Source organism: Oncorhynchus mykiss, chromosome 22, assembly GCF_057628025.1.
Source record: "Oncorhynchus mykiss isolate SJ-2025 chromosome 22, ASM5762802v1, whole genome shotgun sequence".
Lineage (NCBI taxonomy): Eukaryota > Metazoa > Chordata > Actinopteri > Salmoniformes > Salmonidae > Oncorhynchus > Oncorhynchus mykiss.
In genome coordinates, this window is record NC_143043.1 from 22,399,490 (window position 1) to 22,424,853 (window position 25,364).

A 25,364-nucleotide genomic window follows, 5' to 3' on the forward strand; every position below is an offset into this window, starting at 1 on the left:
TGCATGACACAAGTAATTTTTCCAACAATTCACTTATAATCTACTGTATCACAATTCCAGTGAGTCAGAAGTTTACATACACTAAGTTGACTGTGCTTTTAAACAGCTTGGTAAATTCCAGACAATTATGTCATGGCTTTAGAAGCTTCTGATAGGTTAATTGACATCATTTGAGTCAATTGGAGGTGTACCTGTGGTTGTATTTCAAGGCCTACCTTCAAAATCAGTGCCAAGACCTCAGGGGGAAAAATGTAGACCTCCACAAGTCTGGTTCATCCTTGGGAGCAATTTCCAAACGCCTGGAGGTACCACGTTCATCTATCAATAGTACGCAAGTATAAACACCATGGGACCACGCAGCTGTCATACTGATAAGAAAGGAGACGCATTCTGTCTCTTAGAGATGAATGTACTTTGGTGCAAAAAGTGCAAATCAATCCCAGAACTACAGCAAATGTCCTTGTGAAGATGCTGGAGCAAACAGGTACAAAAGTATCTATATCCACAGTAAAACGAGTCCTATATCGACATAACCTGAAAGGCTGCTCAGCAAGGAAGAAGCCACTGCTCCAAAACCACCATAAAAAGCCAGACTACGGTTTGAAACTGCACATGGGGACAAAGGTCGTTTCTCTTTGCTTATTTGAGCTGTTTTTGCCATAATATGGGCTTGGTCTTTTACCAAATAGGGCTATCTTCTGTATATCCCCCTACGTTGTCACAACACAACTGATTGGCTCAAACGCATTAAGAAGGAAAGAAATTCCACAAATTAACTTTTAAGAAGGCACAGAATGCCAAGCATTTGCAAATCTGTCATTAAGACAAAGGATGGCTATTTGAAGAATCTCAAATGTAAAATATATTTTGATTTGTTTAACACTTTTTTTGATTACTGCATGATTCCATGTGTTATTTCATAGTTTATGTCTTCACTATTATTCTACAATGTAGAAAATAGTAAACATACAGAAAAACCCTTGAATGAGTAGGTGTTCTAAAACCTTTGACAGGTAGTGTATGTATAAAAGATCATGGATATTATTTAATAACATAATCTTTGATAACTGACAATCACCAAAATACAAGTTTGACTCATGGAGAATTGATCATTCCAAAAACAACACATTTAGGACTATAGATTTCGAGCAAAATAACACAGCATTAGCCATGCCAAAATGCATATAATTGCAGGAAATTAGCTTTAAAACTGCAAATGTTTATCTCAACTACATGCTAAAAAGTGTAGAATTGCTGGAAATTAGCTATAAAACTGCAAACATTTCTCTTAGATCCAGAAAGAAATGTGTCAAATTGCAGGAAGTTGTCTTAAAAATGCAAACACGTCTCTACACCGCCAATATGGGGGCCTCTAAAATGTTCTCTGAAAACCACCCCTGCCACGTCCACCACCTTAACCCAAGCCCCTTTTTGTAAGGATGCATTTTTAGAAGTGTGCAACAGTTTCTTAATTTATTTGAACGGTTGGTTCATTTTAGGCTATTAACTCTCTCTCTGTCAGTCTGTGTCTCTCTCCAGCTGTGGTTTTAGAAAGGAAGACTGAATTTCAAGTACTCCTGACATCAAGCTTTTGACCCAGACTGTAGGGTCTCTCCACTCCAGTTCTAACCTGTGCCAGGTGCCATAGTAAGGACTGAGGAGACCGGACCGGATGTGCACGCAGCCTTACAATCGGGGTCAAATTCATTTCCTTCCCAGTCAATCCCAAAGTGTAATTGTAAAATGCAAACTCAATTGCAAAATTCCCTTGAATGTCCTGTTCAACTGTTGAACCAGAATGACCTGAAAAGAGAACTATTTTTCAGAAGCCCTCTGTGTCTTTTGCATCTGTTGTTGTAACTATCCTCCATCAACATCAGGGATATGTCCCAAATGGCACCATATTCATTATATAGTGCACACTAGTTTTAACCAGAGCCCTAAAGTTCCTGGTCAAAAGTAGTACACTATATGGGCTCAAACCGCAAATATAAATTTGGGGAGAGGAGCTGGAGAGTTATGGTATGGTTTGGATTGGAATGGAATGCATGCACTGACCACTGCACCTATCTGTCTGTGTTAGGCCCTCTGAGAGCATTGGTGACAGACCACCCCGTCACCCTGTTCCCTCTTTCCTATAGCCATTCATCACAGTCTACTTTCTCTCTTCTTTTTTCTCTCTCTCTCTTCTCATTTTCACTCTCATTTCTTCCTCTTGCTCCCTGTCAGCCTCCCTTGTCTTCTGCTCCACACTGCTCTCACCGTTCTGTCTATTTTCTCTTTCTCACTTTCTCTCCCTCATATTGTTTTTATTCTCTTTCTCACTCTCTCCCAAACATATGGGTTCATATTCTCGCTCTCTCTCTCTTTTCATTTTTTCCCCCCTTTCCCCCTCACTGACTGGCTCATTCAATCATGACTCCCAATGGCTCTTGTTAGTCTGTGACCTCCAGGGGAGGGGACCTTAACTCCTAGATGAAGTGTACTTCCCATCCTCCCAAGGCTGTGTCATGCTGCCTCTAGTATCTCACTGCTTTGTCAAGTCTGTTTACACGTCCCTAGCATTTCACTGCTTTGTCAAGCTTTTTACAGTAGGGAACCATCTACTGTATATTTTGAATCCAGTGGATGAGCTCTAGTCTGTGCATGGGAAAGAAAGGTGTAGTTGTGCTACAGAAGCATTCAGGGTGACGGAGCATCAACACTCAGCTCAGCCACCAGCTAGCTACCAGGGCTTCTGCCAACAGCTCAGCACTACCTATCCGCATATTTCACAGCTTAAATGGTCCGCTGGCCTGACAGACAAATAATGAGTATATGGATGCGGGGGCTGGACGGGGATAGGGAGGGATTGAAGGGGGGAGGGCGAAAATCTTGTCTATAAAAAAAAAAAAGTGAGGAGATGTTATGAGGGGGAGGTGAGGGTTGGGTACAGGTGAGGTGGGCAGGAGGGAAGGGGAGCGGGGTGGCGGCTGTCATCGTCCCCGGCGTGTCAGCAGGTGCTGGGCGGTCGGTCACTCGTCCTTGCCTTGATGGACTCTGGGAGGTAGCGAGGGGCCATTTACTGGCCCAGCCTGCCAGGCTGGGGGATTTCATGTCCCCGCGCTCGGCTGATTTATGACTACACCTGAAGGAAAGCAGAGGGGGGAGGGAGAGAGCGAGGGTGTGTGTGTGTGTGTGTGTATGTTAGAATGAGAACACATGAGAAAAGTTTATAAAACTGAAAGGGAGAGGGTGCGCGTGTGTGTTAATAAGAGAAAGGTGTGTGTGTGTGCGTGTTTGTGTGTGTGCGCCCGCACCATATTTTTCACTCCCATTCTAACCTGCTCTCTCTCCTGACCCGCCACTCCAGCGGCCCTCTGAAAGGCAATCTCACATAAAACCATCAAATAAAACATTCATATTGATACTCTGTCTGTGTCTGTCTCTCTCTCTCTCTCCCCATCTATCCACCTCCAAGTCCTCCACATCAGCACCCTGGTGATGTACTGCCCACTGTCTAATATTAAAGTCTAGAACACAATAAAAGGCAGTCTAATCCTCTTCACCTCCATATCTTCTAAGCGGACCTCCTGCTTTTAGCGCTTCACTGTGTACTAGAAGCATTTCAATCATTGATTGCGGTGCTCTAAAAACACAAACCTCTATCCTGAGATTTTTATTTTGCAGTAAGAACGCACATTTGGATGTCTTTCTTGTGGGAAGAAATTTGTTTCCCCTTATTTCCGGAAACTCACCGATAGAGATTTGGATTGAATAGTGAGTGCTCTAGTGTATTCTACTGGTTTTCACATGTGGTAGTGGTACGTTTGTGTAGAGCAGTCTGTATCGGTGTGTCTCTGTCCATGGTCCTGTTCCGTTAGCCTGGTCGGGTGTGCAGTAAACATTGTCATTTGTGTGCATGTTTGTTTGCGCATTGTGGTGGCAGGTAGCCTAGTGGTTAGAGCGTTGGACTAGTAACCGAAAGGTTGCAAGATCGAATCCCTGAGCTGACAAGGTAAAAAGCCAACAAAAAAAAAGACAAGGCAGTTAACCCACTGTTCCTAGGCCATCATTGAAAATAAGAATTTGTTTTTAAATGACTTGCCCAGTTAATTAAAAATATGAAATCAAAAAATAGTTTCTGTATTTGATAGACCCAGAGCTGCCAAAGACCAATTCTGTCTGTGTGTTAGAGAGGATCACTGCGGTGTCATCAAGTCTCTCTCTGCTGCGGAGCTACCTGGGAACAGCTGTGAAAGGCAGCAAACATGAAAGTTCAAATCAAACTTCATTTGTCACATACACCGAATACAACAAGTGTAGACCTTACCGTGAAATGCTGACTTACAAGCCCTTAACCAACAATGGAGCTCAAGAAGAGTTAAGAAAATATTATCAAATAAACTAATAATAAAAAGAAACACAATAACATAACAATAACGAGGCTAAATACTAGAGGTCGACCGATTAATCGGAATGGCCGATTAATTAGGGCCGATTTCAAGTTTTCATAACAATCGGAAATCTGTATTTTTGGACGCCGTTTAAAAAAATAATACTTATACACCTTTTATTTAACTAGGCAAGTCAGCTAAGAACACATTCTTATTTTCAATGACGGCCTAGGAACAGTGGGTTAACTGCCTTGTTCAGGGGCAGAACGACAGATTTTTACCTTGTCAGCTCTGTGATTCAATCTTGCAACCTTACGGTTAACTAGACCAACGCTCTAACCACCTGCCTCTCATTGCACTCCATGAGGAGCCTGCCTGTTATGTGAATGCAGTAGAAGCCCAGGTAAGTTGCTAGCTAGCATTAAACTTATCTTATAAAAAACAATCAATCAATCATAATCACTAGTTAACTACACATGGTTGATGTTATTACTAGTTTATCTAGTGTGTCCTGCGTTGCATATAATCGATGCAACACTGGGGGATGATTTAACAAAAGCGTATTTGCGAAAAAAGCACAATCGTTGCACGACTGTACCTAACCATAAACACCAATGCCTTTCTTAAAATCAATACACAGAAGTATATATTTTTAAACCTGCATATTTAGTTAAAATAAATCCAGGTTAGCAGGCGATATTAACCAGGTGAAATTGTGTCACTTCACTTGCGTTCATTGCACGCAGAGTCAGTGTATATGCAACAGTTTGGGCAGCCTGGCTCATTGCGAACTAATTTGCCAGAATTGTACGTAATTATGACATAACATTGAAGGTTGTACAATGTAACAAGAATATTTAGATTTAGGGATGCCACCCGTTAGAAAAAATACCGAACGGTTCCGTATTTCACTGAAATAATAAACGTTTTGTTTTCGAAATGATAGTTTCCGGATTCGACCATATTAATGACCAAAGGCTCATATTTCTGTGTGTTATGTAATAATTAAGTCTATGATTAGATATTTGATAGAGCAGTCTGACTGAGCGATAGTAGGCAGCAGCAGGCTCGTAAGCATTCATTCAAACAGCACTTTCGTGCGTTTTTCCAGCAGCTCTTCGCAAGCACAACGCTGTTTATGACTTCAAGCCTATCAGCCTAATGGCTGGTGTAACCGATGTGAAATGGCTAGCTAGTTAACGGGGTGCGCGCTAATAGCGTTTCAAAGGTCACTCGCTCTGAGACTTGGAGTAGTTATTCCCCTTGCTCTTTTGTGGAGCGATGGGTAACGCTGCTACGAGTGTGGCTGTTGTCGATGTGTTCCTGGTTCGAGCCCAGGTAGGGGCGAGGAGAGGGACGGAAGCTATACTGTTACACTGGCAATACTAAAGTGACTATAAGAACATCCAATAGTCAAAGGTATATGAAATACAAATGGTATAGAGAGAAATAGTCCTATAAATACTATATTAACTACAACCTAAAACCTCTTACCTTGGAATATTGAAGTCTCATGTTAAAAGGAACCACCAACTTTCATATGTTGTCATGTTCTGAGCAAGGAACTCAAACGCTTTTTTACATGGCACATATTGCACTTTTACTTTCTTCTCCAACACTTTGTTTTTGCATTATTTAAACCAAATTGAACATGTTTCATTATTTATTTGAGGCTAAATTGATTTGTAGTGATGTATTATATTAAGTTAAAATAAGTGTTCATTCGTATTGTTGTAATTGTCATTATTACAAATACATTTTTAAAAATCAGCCGATTATTCGTAATCTGCTTTTTTTTTGGTCCTCCAATAATCGGACTCGGTATCGGCGTTGAAAAATCATAATCGGTCAACCTCTACTATATACAGGGGTTACCGGTACCGAGTCAGTGTGCGGGGGTACAGGTTAGTTGAGGTACTATGCATAGATAATAAACAGCGAGTAGCAGCGGTGTACAAAGCAAATGGGGAGGGGTCAATGTAATAGTCGGTGGCCATTTGCTTAATAGTTCTGCAGTCTTATTTCTTGGTGGTAGAAGCTGTTAAGGAGCCTTTTGGTTCTAGACTTGGTGCTCCGGAACCGTTTGCTGTACGGTAGCAGAGAAAACAGTTAATGACTTGAGCTTGGGCTTTCCTCTGACACCGCCTATTATATAGGTCCTGGATTGCAGGAAGCTTGGCCCCAGTGATGTATGCACTACCCTCTGTAGCGCCTTACGGTCAGATGCCGAGCAGTTGCCATACCAGGCAGTGATGCAACCGGTCAGGATGCTCTCGATGATGCAGCTGTAGAACCTTTTGAGGATCTGGGGACCATGCCAAATCTTTTCAGTCTCCTGAGGGGGAAAAGGTTTTGTCGTGCCCTCGTCATGACTGTCTTGATGTGTTTGGACCATGATTGTCCGTTGGTGATGTGGACACCAAGGAACTTGAAACTCTGGACCCACTCCACTACAGCCCTGTTGATCAGATAGTCCACTATCAGCTCCTTTGTCTTGCTCACACTGAGGGAGAGGTTGTTGTCCTGGCACCACAATGCCAGTTCTCTGACCTTCTCCCTATAGGCCGTCTCATCATTGTCGGTGATCAAGCCTACCACTGTTGTGTCGTCAGCAAACTTAATGATGGTGTTGTTTGGCCACGCAGTCGTGGGTGAACAGGGAGTACAGGAGGGGACTAAGTACACACCCCTGAGGGGCCCCAGTGATGAGGATCAGCGTGGCAGATGTCTTGTTGCCTACCCTTACCACCTGGGGGAGCCCGTCAAGAAGTCCACTTACATTTGAGTGATTTAGCAGATGCTATTATCCAGAGCGACTTACATGAGCAATTAGGGTTAAGTGCTTTGCTCTAGGGCACATCAACAGATTTTTCACCTAGTTGGCTCGGGGATTCGAACAAGCGACCTTTCAGTTACTGGCCCAATCCTCTTAACCACTAGGCCGCGTTGCCGCCTTCAGAGAAGAATTCTCCTCTCCAACAAAAAGCTGTGGCAGAGCAGGATCTTTGAAAGTGGCTTATTTTTGGAGACATTTGTCAGAATTCTGCTAGTTTCTTCTGTCTTCTGTGTTTTTTTTCCTCAGAAAGGTTGTTTTGATTTAGCCTACAGGAAATTACAGTTAGATAGAGAGGTGATGGAATCCAGGTAAAAGGTGGCGTTATCTATCTAAGTGCTATGTGCCTCGTTGCTCAATCAAAATAAAGAGCAAGCCATTTAGGGTGAATTACAATGTGGTGCTTCATGGAGAGAGCCCCTGACCTGAGCTTTCCTGTCATTGGACCAATAAAAAACAATCAAATTGTCAGTAGACCAATCACAAGCCATCACCTTGTCAGTGGATCAATCAAAAAACACCCTTTCATTGGACCATTTACCCCTATGCCACTGCCAATGCTCCTGTAAGGCTGTAAATAATGTTCTGCTTTGTGGTTACAGGTTGCAGACCTTTTTTTCTCCTGTAAATATGCCCATAGAAATGTATACATTGAGCTTTTTCCATTATGGATGGTACTGTAGATGTGAATTGCAAACTTGTTGGACCTCTTTGCCTGTTGCCTTAAGGTATGAAGGAAGTTGGTTTTACCGGACAGAAATTAACTTCTTTTCATGAACCTCAGCCTTCATGCTCTCTTCCTATTAAGTTACTCCTCCTCTCAATCCCCCATCACTCAACCTCCATCAGTGTTTGGCTGGACTGTTTGCCTCCCACTTTCTATCAGTGACAGGCCAGTCCTGCACTCGCTGTTTTAGGAGAGATAATGATTCTCTTTTACCGGGAATAGGATTGCATTTTCTATTTCTCTTCCCTCACTCCCTCCCACCCCTCTTCTCCATCCCCCTTACCCTCTCGTCTGTTCAGGCGGCCGGGGCTCCCTCCACGGAAGCGCCATGCTATCACTCCACCGCAGAGAAAGCGAAGGATGAAAGACAAATCAAAACACCTTATTTCCCTCAGTCCCTCACGCTGTCGAGATTGAATTTGAGTTTTCTCATCTTTTCTCTCCCTCCCTTGGCCCAACCATCCACTCTGAAATACTTCTGAAACCAGCCACATTCACAACTTGTGGGATTGGGTATCGTTTGGGCATGAGGATTAAAGCAAAGAGGAGCACAATGCAACGCAAGAACTCAAACCCGACTGCATAATGATCTACTTGGTCAGCCGCACATCTTTAGCGTTGAGACTGAAGGGTATTTCACTGACGTTAACATTGTTCTTTACCTAAATCGTTATGGCAATTGTAGAACTTTGGAAGGAATCTCTCTTTAAAGGGCCACTTAACACACCCAAAACACATGTGTGTTTTTGTTGCTCATTAGAAAAACAAGATTTCAGTCTTGGAGGTGTGTTTCCTGACCGATTCCGCGTTTGGTTAATGATGTTTGTCCCCCATGAGACACTGTAGACACCGAAGCCTTTTTCACTTTTTCAAAATACCCAGAATGAATCTAAGATAACTTAAGAAATCTGTAGTTCATTTTGTGGTTTTTGCCGAGAATGTTTTAGTTGCGCAATTTTACATCTAACTAAGGTTGTTTGGTGCAGTATTTCTCAGGTAAAAAAATGTGTGACGTGTTGTCTTGTGTAAACAAAGTCTGAGCTGCTGGGCAGGTCTATCTCACTGTCTATGCTATTGGATAGAGACCAATCACTGCAGCTGTTCACCCCATGTTAATGGCAATTGGACATCATCAAATCAAAACCCAACCTCCATTTTAGACAAGACAAATTTTATGACCAAATTCATCCTATTTACACTTTGTAGTCAGTTTTGACACTAGAATAACTGCTTCTGACTTATATTGATGCCACATGGGCCATTTTCAAAGGGATTTGTTGCTTTTTAACGGCAGTTGCTGTTTAAATCTGGTATGGGAGTTGAGACCTGGTCAGGATACCCCTCTCTATTTCAATGGCTTTAATAGCCGCTGACCTGTGTGGAGCAGAAAGAAAAGCAGCTGGTTAAATGCAGCCTCTGTGATTTGACTGTGGGCAAACACAAAGGCCAAACACAAAAAGCAGCTGTGCCAGTACTGGCTCTATCCAGGGCCGAGCTGACCAGTTATCACACTGCTACCCTGGCCTGGCAATCTTCAGCTGGCTACTGAGGCATGAAGAGACGCCGCTAATGTCCTAACAGGCGTTTCCCTCAGATCATCTGCAGGTTGACTAATTAGTTAGTGAGTCTCAATGACCAGTGACCAGACAGTCTTCTGGTTCTGCCTCGGTGATCACACAGCCCTAACTCACCACTGGATTTCATCCTCCCTTTCCCTCAGCCAGGTTTTTGTGAACGCTGTAGATGCACCGCTCGTAGATTGGCTCCGATCTCATGGCTGCTAACCGATTCATGAGCCAAGAGGCGAGACGGCTCCGCGACCTCAAATGAAAAGCGACGGGTGCACGAGCCAGCCTAAATGGGTAAATCTACCAACCTGTAATATCCAAACAGGCATTTAGCGCTTAGACCTTCGAGTGGAATAGAATAGATGGTGGGGAGGTGCAGGAAGCAAGGGGGATCATTGGACGAAGGATGGACACGTGGCTGTAGTTTGGCTAGGCTACCTGAGACAAATGATCCCCCCCCTACCCACCTTCCCCTCCCCCCAACTAACTCCCCTCCCCCCAACTAACCCCCCCTTTCATTTTCAATTATGGGGTGGAATATGAGTCTTTAATAGGGTAATATTTGTGCTAGCCCATTTGCTGTCACCCACCATAAGCCAAGATTAATTAGGCCATTTAGTTTAGCTTAAGAAAGCGTCCGCTGTGAGGAATGGTGCATGGGACCAAGGCAGAGAGCTAGATTCAGCACAGTCTTCTCTCTGTCATACTTCATCACAGCTCGCTCTCTCTCTCCTCTGGGTTCGTCATGATTTTGGCACACCTGCTTCACTTTTCTTGTCTCTCAGCTGTTCTTGTCTGTGGTTTCAGAGTGACCGTGATCTTAGACTGCCGATCATGTGCGTATGTGTGTTTCCGGTTCCACTCACCTCTTGACTACTAGGGAGTTATTTTAAAGGCCTGTGTCTGTGCAAGGTTCTGCGTATTTGTATATTTTATACTATACTCTCGGAGAACTGGCTACTCGGGTGAATGGTGCTTGTTTAATAAAGTTAGATCAAAGCTGAATCAATGTCTGCAAGATCACATAATGATAGTTTTCTACGTAACAGAATGCCAAAAACGCACCTCATTCAGTCGTGAATGATAGTCCTTCAAGTTTTACCGGTGAAACGTCCATGCAGCATCTGCAGACATTTGATGTCATTCCGTTTCATGGGGATATGCATTGTAAATATTCTTGAGATACAGGGTTGTTTCATTGTAGCCTACAGTGTTGTTTTGAATGATGTACAGTGAGAGAATGTTAGAGTAGGCGTTACCTGTAGCATAGCCTCCCTGTGTATTTTGTCTTACGATAACAATATACTTTGCTATTATATTTGGTTCTGTTATGTGGACTACTATCATTATGTGATCTTGCGGACATTGATCTAACTTCATTTAACAAGCACCATTCGACTCAGTAACTTGTTCTCTAAACGTAATATAGTGAATATACACCAGCGCAGAAGTCCGCCGAACTAACGATTCCGAAAAAGTCAGATACGGAGTAATTTTTAAAGAAAAATTTGCATTGACTCAAAATGACTAAATGGATCATATCAAATCTTCTATGATATTTTCTAGTCGTTGAAGTTCTAGTCCAAGTGGTTCCACGGAAGGACAACTGTTCTAAATTTGTGGTACACAGAATTTCCCCCTTAGGTTACATACAGTGCCTTGCGAAAGTATTCGGCCCCCTTGAACGTCCTCAGTCCTCGTTTTTGAACGTCCTCAGAGAAATAAATAATGACTGCTGATAGTAGATCATGTTCCTCTTGAGATATTTAGTGCTCACAGGTCACCCTTCCATTCTACTGCGTATTCTTGATCAGTGACATAAAGATTTCAGTATGATCTCAGTAAAGATCTGTGCATAGATTCCAGGTCTTTCCTTGATGACTGATTGCCAGAAGCTGCATTCACCTGCAGAGAACCATCTCGCACAAATACCAAGTGCATGAACCCAATTCTGCTCGGCAAAAATCCATTGGCTTTGCTGTACTGTACAACTGTCTGTGTACTGTAGTGCATTTTCTACTGGAGGATAAATGGCTGTGTGTGTCACGCCCAACTAAAAGGCCTGTCCATGTCAATAGCTGTATATCTCCCGGCAGGCAGCTGGAAATGAGGTCTAATCGGACGGATATTAAAGTCACAATAGACTGCTCCCGACTATTACGACCTGTCAGCACCGGGCCCCCTCTCCTCTCTCGTCCAGATTAGTTTCCACCTCTGAATATTTATACACTCACCGTAAGCTTAACCTGGCTGTGTCATTTTCATCTCACCACACCGTGTGTGTGGTTGTGTGTCTGTGTGTGTGTGTTTGTGTGTGTGTGTGTGCGTGTGTGTGTGTGTGTACATATGAATATTTAGATTTTTATACACTTTCAGCAGCCCTTGCCCGTAGGGAAGAGACCCTGACATCTCCCCAACATTTGGTCCCCTCTATTATAGTTATACTTATTTGTGTGTGCACATGGGCCCGTGTGTTAGTTGTGGTGGAGACATCTACAGTAGGTTGAGTTTGACTGACCGTCCCTTCCTCTCATGTTGTTCTCAGGTGGAGCCGGAGCTAGGCAGCCCCGGGCCCAGCAGAAGCTCTTCACCATGGACGTGGATGAAGAGGAGAACATGAGTGAGTCTGTCTGTCTGTCTCTTTGTCAAATTGTCTGTCTGGCTGTCCATTTGTTCCCTTAGCTGATCCCCTGCCTAGACACACACACACACACACGAAGGACACACACACAGTGCATATACAAAACTGCAGAACTCGATATTCCCACCACAAAAACTTTTATAAATGTCCTTGGATTCAACTTATATTGCTCTATGCACACCCTTAAAAAATGTCAGCCTCCCTCACATATTCAAATTTAATTGGACATTTTTGAAGGAATCTGAGCCCTGAGCTCCAGCAGCCATGCCTATGAATTGAGTGTCTGTCCCTACATCCCCACCACTCTGAACAGACAGAAGAAAATGGCTGCCTGCCCTAATCCCATGATTAAATGGATGGTTACCATTGTAGTCACTCACCGGTTTCACACTGAAGACCTCTGACAATGTAACCTTAAGATCCTTCATTACAATCGGCCCGTTTCCGTATTTAGATTTCCCCTGATAAGCAGGTATGCAATGAAGTTCAATATCAATCCAACTCTTAGGGGACATTTTTCCAAAGCGCCAGCAACTGACTCAAGGCAGAGGGGAACATTTCATGGAGTTCTGATACTGGAACTGCTGTTGCACTATTTATCTCCAGACTTGTGAGACACGTTCAAGATAGCTACTGTACACAGAAATATTTCTCTGAGCAATAGAAATATATCATTTACTTGAACACCAGGAGCAGTTCATCTATTTTTGTATACTCAGTCTTTGCTCACATTCGTACCAGCTGCATGCCGGTTTGAAAAACAGTGTTCCAAACATACCCACGGATATTCTCACTGACATTCAGGATACTGTACATCGAGAGAGGCATACGCCTAAAAAGATTATGAAAGTACTCCACTGAAATCGACGAGACGCTTCAGTCTTCTGTAGCTATACCGCAATAAAAGTCATTAAATATTAATTGACTCATCAAGTCAGCAATTTCATGTAATCCCATGACCACTCCTTTTAGCACTGCCAATCTTACTATGAACAATTCTTTGAATAATTCTCTGAAATTAATCCATCCATCAAAATAGATGAGAATGTCTCCTCTCCATGCTATATTTTCGTGTGATCATTTTCACAACCCGCTCCTATCAGATTCCCTTCTTTTTAGAAAATGGCAAAAGCCACTTCTTCATTTTACAGTATTCATGCCTTTGGTCATTCTCCTTTGTACTTGTTTCCACAACCATCCCACACACACCCTTGTTAAGATTTCCTTCCTGCCTGGCTTGTGCATGGTTACCCCAGAGTCCATTATTCTGTACTGTATGTATTCTGTATGTGACAATGATACTCCCCACTTCAAGACCTCCTCCCACTCAAACACATCCATGTTACACTAATATATAGTTGAAGTCGGAAGTTTGCATACACTTAGATTGGAGTCATTAAAACTCGTTTTTTTCAACCACTCCACAAATGTCTTGTTTACAAACTATAGTTTTGGCAAGTCGGTTAGGACATCTACTTTGTGCATGACACAAGTCATTTTTCCAACAATTGTTTACAGACAGATTATTTCAATTATAATTCGCAACTATCACAATTCCAATGGGTCAGAAGTTTACATACACTAAGCTGACTGTGCCTTTAAACAGCTTGGAAAATTCCAGAAAATTATGTCATGGCTTTAGACGCTTCTGATAGGCTAATTGACATCATTTGAGTTATTTGGAGGTGTAACTGTGGATGTATATCAAGGCTTACCTTCAAACTCAGTGCCTATTTGCTTGACATCATGGGAAAATCAAAAGAAATCAGCCAAGACATCAGAAAAACAATTGTAGACCTCCACAAGTCTGGTTCATCCTTGGGAGCAATTTCCAAATGCCTGAAGGTACCACCTTCATCTGTACAAACAATAGTACGCAAGTATAAACATCATGGGACCACGCAGCCGTCATACCGCTCAGGAAGGAGACGCCTTCTGTCTCCTAGAGATGAACGTACTTTGGTGCGAAAAGTGCAAATCAATCACAGAACAACAGCAAAGGACCTTGTGAAGGAAACAGGTACAAAAGTATCTACATCCACAGTAAAACGAGACCTATATTGACATAATCTGAAAGGCCGCTCAGCAAGGAAGAAGCCACTGCTCCAAAACCGCCATAAAAAGCCAGACTACGGTTTGAAACTGCACATGTGGACAAAGATTGTACTTTTTGGAGAAATGTCCTCAGGTCTGATGAAACAAAAATATAACTTTTTGGCCATAATGACCATCATTATGTTTGGAAGTAAAAGGGGGAATCTTGCAAGCCGAAGAGCACCATCCCAACCGTGAAGCACGGGGGTGGCAGCATCATGTTGTGGGTCTGCTTTGCTGCAGGAGGGACTGGTGCACTTCACAAAATAGATGACATCATGAGGTAGGAAAATTATATGGATGTATTGAAGCAACATCTCAAGACATCAAAATTAAAATTCAATTCAATTAAAATTAAAGCTTAAATTAAATTTAAATTAAAGCTTGGTCGCAAATTGGTCTTCCAAATGGACAATGACCCCAAGCATACTTCCAAAGTTGTGGCAAAATGACTTAAAGACAACAAAGTCAAGGTATTGGAGTGGCCATCACAAAGCTCTGACCTCAATCCTGTAGAAAATGTGTGGGCAGAACTGACAAAGTGTGTTTGAGCAAGGATGCCTACAAACCTGACTCATTTACACCAGCTCTGTCAGGAGGAATGGGTCAAAATTCACCCAACTTAATGGGCCACAATTCACCCAACTTAAGTTAAACAATTTAAAGGCAATGCTACCAAATACTAATTGAGTGTATGTTAATTTCTGACCCACTGGGAATGTGATGAAAGAAATAAAAGCTGAAATAAATCATTCTCTCTACTATTTTTCTGACATTTCACATTCTTAAAATAAAGTGATGATCCTAACTGACCTAAGACAGGGAATTTTTACTAGGATTAAATGTCAGGAATTGTGAAAAACAGAGTATACATGTATTTGGCTAAGGTGTATGTAAACTTCCGACTTCAACTGTAATATATTAACGCACATATGTGGACACATTGCATTTTGAGTGGAGGATATATATTAGTCTATATATAGAAGAGAATTGGGAATCACGTGAGAGCAGGATTGCTATGTTTTGTCTTGTTTCTGGGATGCATTTTAGTGTGCAGAAACTTGACGAACATCGCCACCTGTCAGAAGCTAAGGATTCTGTGTTGTTCAGGAGTTGTCGGAAACCCCAACAGAGACTCACAATTTCAGAAACCTTTAGCCTCTTATGTAGTTCATCTCGTTAGAAAATGCATTAATATAATATATTTTGGTTTCATACTTTTGATTTTCTTAAGTAGAGCTCTGTGTTACCAAGAGGCAAGTAAACAGATATCATAGAAATGAGGTTGTGTAAAGATGAGTGGATCTAAAAGCGTTCTGATCCTGGCACCAAATCTCAGGTTGGACCCTGCCATCCTCGTCAGACTTTGTTGACCTTGCGGGAATGTGTCCTTTTTCCTTGCTGTTTTTTTTTTCTCCCTCCTTTTCTTTCCTTTCTGCCTGCATCTTATGATACCCAAACTCCACCTCGCACTCTTCCCTGCACCCTCCATCCTCCAACTAAACCCTTTCATTTGCACTGCCGGTTCTCTCTCCCCTGAGTTCCGAAAGGAGTAACCTATCAAGCCTTTGCTGGAGGATGTTATAAATGAAAATTTTGCCAACATTCCGTCCACTTTGCCAACAGGACCTGGTGATGTGTGCTCCTTACAATATTCTCCAGCTGCAATTCCATTATTATGAGCGCTAAAGCACTAGCTCAGCACTCTAGGATATAGCGCCAACCTATCATTAAGGCAGAAAGAACAGGTCATAACATCTGCCCATAAAGTAAAGATCAGTGTGTGCATATGCGTGTATGCATACCCCAACTCTTCCACATCTTCCCGCCTGACCCCTCCCTAAACTGACAAATATTAACCAAAACCCTCCCTGACAAAAAGGCCAGGAAACGCAAATAGTTCTCTCTTATGTAGAGGGAGGAACTCACTGTTTATGTTGTTAAGCTGGCCTGATTCTTACAATATTTCCGCATCACTGATTTCCCCATTGATGTAATAATTGCATGTACTGTATAGATGAAATCCCTCTTGCCATGTTATAAAATCCAAGAATGTACTGTCCTATCAATATTACAATTTATATTTATGACATGTGCTTCAGGCAATTTTTCTCAAACGTCATTTCTAAATGGATTTTCCTTTTAGATATATGTTTGATCCTTTGGGTTAAATGCATTATCAGTTAAGCCTCACTACCAAATAACGATAACACACATCACCAGGTCAGTTCCAAAGAGTGATATAGGAATCTATAAATTTTACATTTACAAGATCCTGCAACGAAGGCGTTGTAAGTTACTCTTTCTGGGCACCGCAGGTTCGAGCAGCACCGACGTTAAGGAAAACCGTAACCTGGACAACGTCTCCTCCAAAGAGGGGGCAGCTGTAGGCGAGCAGCTCCCCAATGGCAGTGGCGGGGGCAGCAGGAAGCGCCCCCTAGAGGAGGGCAACAATGGCCACACGCTGTCCAAGTTCCGGGCCAAGAAGCGTAAGAAAACACCGGGCCCGGTTCTACCAAAAAATGCACTTATGCAGCTGAATGAAATCAAGCCGGGGCTACAGTATAAGCTGCTGTCTCAAACAGGTCCGGTCCATGCTCCCGTGTTTGTCATGACCGTTGAGGTCAACGGTCAACTGTTCGAGGGCTCAGGTCCGACTAAGAAGAAGGCCAAGCTGAATGCGGCAGAAAAGGCCCTGCGCTCCTTTGTCCAGTTCCCCAACGCCTCCGAGGCGCACCTGGCTATGGGCCGGACACTGACGGTCAACACGGACTTCACATCCGATCAGGCCGACTTCCCAGACATGCTCTTCAATGGGTTTGAGACGCCCGCACCACCCGAGGACTCCTTTTACCTGGGATCCAATGGCAGCGGCTCCTTAAACTCGCTGGGAGAGTATCCCCTGCCCTCCACGCCAGGTGCTAACCTTGCCCAGGCACCGTTGCCCCCTCCCTCCTCCTTCACCTCAAACTCGAGCGGAAAGAATCCCGTCATGATCCTCAACGAGCTGAGGCCGGGCCTCAAGTACGACTTTGTGTCGGAGAGCGGTGAGAGCCACGCCAAGAACTTTGTCATGCAGGTGTCGGTGGACTCACAGCAGTTTGAGGGCTCTGGACGAAACAAGAAGCTGGCCAAGGCCCGGGCCGCCCAGGCAGCCCTCTCAGCCCTCTTCAACATGCAGCTGGACCAGACACCCTCCCGACAGCCCATCCCCAGAGAGGGACTGCAGCTCCACCTACCCCAGGTAAGTTCCCAAACCTAGGTCCCTCTGAACAAGCCAACTCTGCCGCCAGTCAAGGCCCTTTTAAAACAGGACATAGAACATAGAATCTGCAGTCACTGACCATTTTTAATGGGAAAGAGTGTTTTATACTCTACATGTAATGTTTTTTAGGCACCGAGCAAAGGCATCAGAGCTTCCCCAGAAGCCAAAACACTTATGCAAGGCTTTCTCAAACACTGTTGTGATTTGGGATTTTTTTTAAATGGGAGTGCATTACACATTTAGGAATATCTGGATATGTTTTGGTCAAAGAAAGCAATCTGCTGAGAATTTCAGTGTTTGAGAATAGTTCTTATGTCATACTTTAAACTGGGAAAATGTTCAATAGGCTTATGTGGTTTTAAAGCTCTGAGGACACAGAGGTATTTTCACTACTGTAATTAATAATATCCCTCTCTTGTTGATTTCAGTTAGATATCCTTTCTAGATATTACAAACGACAACATCTGCCTTTTTAATTGCAATGCGTTCGAGCGAATCTAAAGAATCCCAGTGTCAGTCGCATGCCTTTGCTACCTCATATCTTGAACTATTTTCTTCATGAAAGTCCCCACTGGAAGGTTCAGTTCTCTTGCCAATCATCGCTGGATTTGACATTCATTGAAAATGAAGATGAAATGATCAGGCCCGACGGACGATAGAAGATGAGACAGGATATGAAAATGTGCGGTGCTTCAGTAGTGAAACGGTTGTGTATACATGTGAGACATCTATTTACACATCTCCTAATTGGGCTCCCCTCATCGGCAGCTGAGATAACACCTCTATCTTATTTAGCATCGCCTTTTTTTTTTTTGTGTTGAAAAAAACAATATTGGCTGTCCAGGCTATTTCGTACCTAGATGTGGGACCTATTTAAGTTGAAGAACTGTCAGGGCTTCTCAGAGTTTAGAGTTAGGGTTAATTCCATAGGAAACTTGAAATACAATTATTTTAGTTAAGTCATGTTTTACATCACTTGTTTAGCCTAAATAAAAGCCCTGTTTCTGAAGATGTTGTCTTTAACACTCTTGTATAAGAGAAACACTTTCGATATCGAATGTGATTTTGCTTCAAATGTAATATGACGACCGTGGTTAGGGCTAGGGCTCAGTAACGGTTTATTGGGGTGTTGTGGCTGGAAGTCAGACTGCATCTAGATCCACGCCCTCCCTTAGGCTGGATTTGCACTCCACTAGGCGTGCTCCGTAACCACTTTGTGACTTTCACACGGAGGGCTCGGCTTCACACTGATTTTAGCTACTTGGAATGCTTGGTGGAGTGTAAACCCAGGCGTAAAGGTGCTCAAAGAAGGTCTCCCTTTCCAAAGACTGTCAATATCCTAGCGCTGGTTCAGTTTTATATGAATTGGGGAGTGAGGACGGGGATTGTTTTGGGATTTTTCATCACAGAAGTGACTGTCAAAGTCGTGCCAGTGCGTGCAGAGATAGTGCCGTCTGGACAGGAAAGCAGCTTGTGGGGCACACTGTCAACGGCTTCAATTGTATCCCCCCCCATTTCTTTCTTTACTCTCCCTCCACTTGTCATCGGTCTGCTTCCTTCAACCCGGGCAGCTCGTGTCAACGATGCTGCACCCACTAATTGGTCTATTAATTCTCTGTCGGTTAATATTTATTAAATGTACCTTCAGCCCAGCTGAAGCGGTCGCTCCATATGGACGGGGGCTAATTGGAAAATCAGGAAAACATGAGTGATGGAGTACTTTTTTATTGCCAGAATGGAATTGTTTCACTGTTTTTGGCTGTCTGTTTTGTTCCACGACGGATAACACAGACGTCCACGCGTTTCAGTGCTGCCTGCAACCAATTCCCAGAAGTCAAATTATCCCACTCCAACTGGGTGACTCTGAAGTACTGGGGAAGTAATATTTGGACTAATCTTTTTAATTTGTGCCTATTCAGCCGTCGCCTCTCCTTGGCTGTAATCATTTTCCTCTGTATTAGTAAATGGAAAAAAGCGAGCAAAAGGAACAGCCACTGTCAAGGAAAAGAGATGCATTAAGTCCATTCGAGGTTCCTGCTGAGATTCGATTCTATATATGCCGACTGTATAAGACTTTTGGCTCAAATAAGGACAACTCACATTTCTATCCTTAATATTCTTGATATTCTATGTAGACAGCTGCTCGTCGAACATCTCATTCCAAAATCATGGGCATTAATATGGAGTTGGTCCCCCTTTTGCTGCTAAACAGCCTCCGCTCTTCCCGGAAGGCTTTCCACTAGATGTTGGAACATTGAAGCAGGGACTTGCTTCCATTCAGCTACAAGAGCATTTGTGAGGTCGGGCACTGATGTTGGGCGATTAGGCCTGGCTCGCAGTCGGCTTTCCAATTCATCCCAAAGGTGTTCGATAGGGTTGAGGTCAGGGCTCTGTGCAGACCAGTCAAGTTCTTCCACATCGATCTCAACAAACCATTTATGTATGGACCTGGCTTTGTTCACAGGTGCATTGTCATACTGAAAGAAGAAAGGGCCTTCTCCAAACTGTTGCCACAAGGTTGGAAGCACAGAGTCGTCCAGAATGTCATTGCATGCTGTAGTGTTAAGATTTCCCCTCCAATTTTCCACCGGAACTAAGGGGCCTAGCCCGAACCATGAAAAACAGCCCCAGACCTTTATTCCTCCTCCACCAAACTTTACAGTTGGCACTATGCATTGGGGCAGGTAGCGTTCTCCTGTCATCTGCCAAACCTGATTCGTCTGTCGGACTGCCAGATGGTGTGATTCATCACTTCAGAGAACGCTTTTTCACTGCTCTAGACTCCAATGGCGGCGAGCTTTACACCACTCCAGCCGATGCTTGGCATTACGCATGGTGGCCTTAGGCTTGTGTGATGCTGCTTGGCCATGGAAATCCATTTCATGAAGCTCCCGACAAACAGTTATTGTGCTGACGTTTGGAATTTGGTTTGGAACTTGGTAGTGAGTGTTGCAACCAAGGACAGACGAGGCAGCTCTAGCAGGGCAGAATTCTTTTTAAACTGACTTGTTGGAAAGGTGGCATCCTATGACGGTGGGTGCCACGTTAAAAGTCACTGAAAGTCTTTAATAATGTCTGTCTATGGAGATTGCATGGCTGTGTGCTTGATTTTATACACCTGTCAGCAAAGCCGAATCCACTAATTCAAGAGGTTTCCACATACTTTTTTGTATATAGTGTATGTGAATACACTGACAGGTGACGACTAGTGCTTGAGGGTCTATAATGTCTACTCTGCTTAGTAAGTCCACATGGCTGACTCTGGCATGTGTGCGTGTGGTGGAATATGATGAAGTTGCCCCTAGATGCTGGTCTTAGGTTTAAGTAAGAGCTTTGATGTTTAAGGATTTGGGAAGGATAAACTATTTCCAAACAGGCAGCCTGTACCTGAAGCCTGTGCTCGTTGTGTTGCGTGTCTCACCTCTACAGGTTCTCGCCGACGCCGTCTCTCGCCTGGTGGTGGACAAGTTCAGCGAGCTGACGGACAACTTCACCTCGCCGCACGCGCGACGGAAAGTCCTGGCGGGAGTTGTCATGACAACAGGTACGCTTTATCACTCCGCCTAATGGGAAAACTTGACGTTCTACACCCTCGGAGCGTCGCTGTGTCCGCCGAACAGTACACCACTAGATTTGTACAGGCCATAAAACCCCAGCCATACTGTCAGCAGGAGGCTAATGTGTGTAGATGGGAGGAAATTCATCTTCTTAGCATCACCTGTCAATCAGGGTGCACATCAACATCTTCCTTTTGAGGGGTCCATGTCCATGACTGGTGCTGCTGTTTATCATTGGCTATGTAAGCCTAATTTAACCCATACAATTTACAAAAATGTAATTTCACGAGTACACACATGCACATATTTCTAAAAACCTACATGTCCCTTATCAAAAACACAATAAAATGTCAATGAAATGGAATAATGATAGAAAAGTAGAAACAATAAACACAAATGGCTTTTTATTGAATGTAAAGGTGAATTTTGAACCTCTCTGATCCCCACACACCAGGCACAGACGTGAAAGAGGCCCAAGTGATCTGCGTCTCCACGGGCACCAAGTGCATCAATGGCGAGTACATGAGCGACCGCGGCCTGGCACTCAACGACTGCCACGCAGAGATTATCGCCCGCCGCTCGCTCATCCGGTACCTCTACGCCCAGCTAGAGCACTTCCTAAGGTGAGAAGTTAGGCCATTGTAAACACAAACACACAAAATGGCTCCCATTTTGATTAGAGTCTTGTTTGTTGAAGCCTTCAGTGGATCATGAAGTCCTAGTAAAAGATGAATTTGTATTTAGCCGTAAAATTGAGTTCACTGTTGCAATGTTGCTTCAATTCCAGCATGGCATTCCTTTTTTTGTTCTTGCTTCAGCGGATTTCTTTTAGTTGTTTTTATTTTCTGTGACATTTGGAGCCACTGCCAACACTTTGCACCCCTCCCCCCTTTCACCCTCTGTCTCCTAGCAACAACAAGGAGGAGCAGCAGAAGTCTATTTTCATGCGCTGTGACAAGCGTGGCTACCGGCTAAAGGACAACGTCCAGTTTCACCTCTACATCAGCACCTCGCCCTGCGGAGACGCACGCATCTTCTCGCCGCATGAGGCCGGCATGGAAGGTATGAGGCGCACCCTCCTCCCCGCTTACCTGTGACAGTAGTAGATGTTACCAAACCTCTTGCTGACCCTTCTGTGCCACAATGTACAATGATGGCATGATTCCTGCCTTCTTCATCAGGTGCATATGTCAGGCTATCCAGCGCCTGCGCAATGCTTTTCGATGTGAATGCGTTCTGCCCTTAAGTTTATATGAAGCCTAATTATCTTATACTCATTGAGACATTTGTGATACACCTTCATATAAACACGGAAACAGCATTTCCGACCATACTCTTCTTGCTCTTAACCGAATGCAATTCGCTGAACTATCTCTTAAATGCAAGGCTTATTGTGATTCACTCATTGATTCCATATGACTGTAAGCTTATAATGTCAATGGCTTAAATTTTGATGCTAAGTGAACATGTACATATAGGGCCGTCCCATTAGTTTTGGTGGCATGCCATCTTTAGTGACCTTGTCCCATGTGACAGCCAGACTCAATCAACCCCCACGTCAGCTCAGTCTCCATTCCCCTCACTTAGCTGGCTGACACATTTTCTTATTTAATCTTACGCTTGTTGAGAATTCCATATCGGAGCTTGTTTATTTTATTCAATTAACTCCTGTATGTTTTCCTCTTATGCCTGGTTTCATTTAATTAGAATTTCATTTTGAATGTCCAAATGCGTATTACAAACCCATTTCAACAAGTCTATTAATTAGTGGATCTTTGTCCATGTTTCCTCTCTCTCTCTCTCTCTCTCTCTCTCTCTCTCTCTCTTCCTCTCTCTCTCTCTCTCTCTCTCTCTCTCTCTCTCTCTCTCTCTCTCTCTCTCTCCTCTCTCTCTCTCTCTCTCTCTCTCTCTCTCTCTCTCTCTCTCTCTCTCTCTCTCTCTCTCTCTCTCTCTCTCTCTCTCTCTCTCTCTCTCTCTCTCTCTCTCTCTCTCTCTCTCTCTCGCTCTCTCTGATTACTCCTCTTTAAATGTCACATATAAATGCTTCTGTCACATTGTTTCCCGGCATACGCAAAAACACAAAAGGAAATACCCTTGTACAATTAGCCAGTGGATTGATTAGGCTTGTTAGCCTTTTGAATTACTTTCCAACATGTAGAAATGCTGTGATTAATAACGATGAAGTTGTATTTAAAGTTATTGTCTTTTGTACCCTTCGCACTGTCGAGATGATTTGGTGTCACATGCCCTAGAAGACCACAATGGAAACAAGTATCTTGACTTTTTTGTGTATGTATCCTCAACAATTTTGGTATATGCATCTTTTGCCTGGTGTAATATTTTATGCATTTTAAATTGTCACATTACATTAAATGAAATCTGCTGTGTTAAGAGTGTACAGGCGGCCAGGATTGCTTATATATTGCTGGTGCTGATCATCAATGTCTTATTGACCGCATTCATGAAAATGTTGATTTTATGTGATACATTTCAAAGAAAATACAGAAACTGACTGAAACTGGTTTAGAGTTAATCCATTCATCCATCTGTCTTCTCCTTGTCCCCCTCCCACAGACCAAGGAGACCGCCACCCCAACCGGAAGGCACGGGGCCAGCTGAGGACCAAGATAGAGTCTGGGGAGGGGACCATCCCTGTGAGGACCAGCAACACCATCCAGACATGGGACGGGGTGCTGCAGGGAGAGAGGCTGCTCACCATGTCCTGCAGTGACAAGATCGCAAGGTAACATGGCCTTGTGTCCCCTTTTTGGTGTCCTTTTCCTCACATATCCTCCTCCAAAGCCGCCAAGATTGTTGAGACACCACGTAAAAGTGGTGTTTCAATTCAACAATTTAATTGGACATTAAACAGAGTTTATATGAATTTGACTCTAATTCTTGCCCGGTATTTGCACTTGGAAGTGCAATCCTTACAGTCAGTAAGCTGCTGTTGTGGTAGATACAGCTGTAGTATATAACCAGAGTTAGGCTATTGGTGTCTGTGTTAAGGTGTCCGTTAAGTCGATATTAGTGCAGGGTGCGGATTCACCCATAAAGTTACGGTGGTGTCTGCCAATGTGTTCCGTGGTAAGGTCACGGAAATAGACAGATAAAGAGGTGTCAAGACTTATAAAACACACACACACAAACTCTGTCTTCCTTCAGTGTGCTGTGACAGCGGGCTCTGGCATATCTACAAGCTACCCCAAAGAACTTCACCTACACACACAAGAACACACACACACACACACACACACACATATCATGCATTGATGTAGAGTATCTATCAGCCACTTCCACCCATATAGCAGACTCAGCATTGCCTCTTTAATGCATATGAATCACTGATGTATATTAACCCTGTATTGCTGATTCTATGTATTGGCCAGTGAGAGGCTTTGAAGACACCGCTCGGCCGTATTGGCACTCCCCAGAAGAAGTTGGGTCATGCCTAGATCGCATACAGCTTTTGTCAAATTTGACGTCAAAAGTTTAATTATTTTTATATTTTAGATAACCCTAACCATTTTCCTAACGTTAACCTAATTATCCTGACCTGCAACGTTAATTATCCTAACCTTCTGTGTAAGTTCTCCGAATCCTGCTACGAAAAGTCAATTTTGACAAAAGCTGTATAGCTTCTAGACAAAACCAAGGAGCAGGTTTTGAATGGAATTCTACAGTATTTCATTTAAATGTTTCAAGGACAAAATGACATGTATTTAAGTATGTTTTTGTTGTAGTGGAGACAGTAACATTAGTACTTTCAACAAATTATACTTTAAGGAAAATATTTGTATGTATTTCTTAATCTTTTATTTTTATGTTAGCTCACATAATAAATAGAATTATGCATTAAGATGTCTGTAATAGAATAAAAGTGGCAAAAGCAAATGTTACATTAATAAATGCATTTCTATAGCTTCCAAAATATTTTTTTATGAAGGTGGGGATGTGTCAAGATGGAGGCACGATGGCTTTAAAACAGCGCCCTCTGATAGTCATCTAGTGTACATATAAATCATTGATAGGAAAAGCTTAATGCTTGATTAATAACGGTTTGGTCAAACTAGTTATTGATGTACTTCTGTAATTGCAATCATTTAGTGTGTTTTCAGCTAGTTTTGTTTAGATTGGCCTATGATAGTGCAGAAATTACATCCAAGTACAACAATAATATTGTACAAATTATTAATGGAGGATTGCAAAGTTGTGTAGAGGCCTGGTTTTCTAGAGCAGTTAGTTGTTTTATACAGTACCAGTCAAAAGTTTGGACACATCTACTTATTCAAGGGTTTTTCTT

General features: G+C 43.1%; 1 protein-coding gene across 5 annotated transcripts in view; it reads left to right on the forward strand.

Annotated features, from left to right (window-relative positions):
* The window catches only part of adarb1b (adenosine deaminase RNA specific B1b), a 174,658-nt gene that overhangs the window by 139,749 nt on the left and 9,545 nt on the right, over window positions 1-25,364 (forward strand). For 3 of the 5 annotated variants that reach the window (XM_036958943.2, XM_090215726.1, XM_021579245.3), the window contains 6 exons: window positions 12,050-12,124; window positions 16,558-17,483; window positions 20,934-21,048; window positions 21,516-21,684; window positions 21,972-22,123; window positions 23,636-23,804. In XM_036958943.2, the coding sequence (XP_036814838.2) occupies window positions 12,097-12,124; window positions 16,558-17,483; window positions 20,934-21,048; window positions 21,516-21,684; window positions 21,972-22,123; window positions 23,636-23,804 (1,559 nt within the window). In that variant the 5' untranslated portion in view covers window positions 12,050-12,096. The remainder of the gene's footprint in view (window positions 1-12,049; window positions 12,125-16,557; window positions 17,484-20,933; window positions 21,049-21,515; window positions 21,685-21,971; window positions 22,124-23,635; window positions 23,805-25,364) is intronic. The other 2 variants (XM_090215727.1, XM_090215728.1) reach the window with 1 other exon arrangement.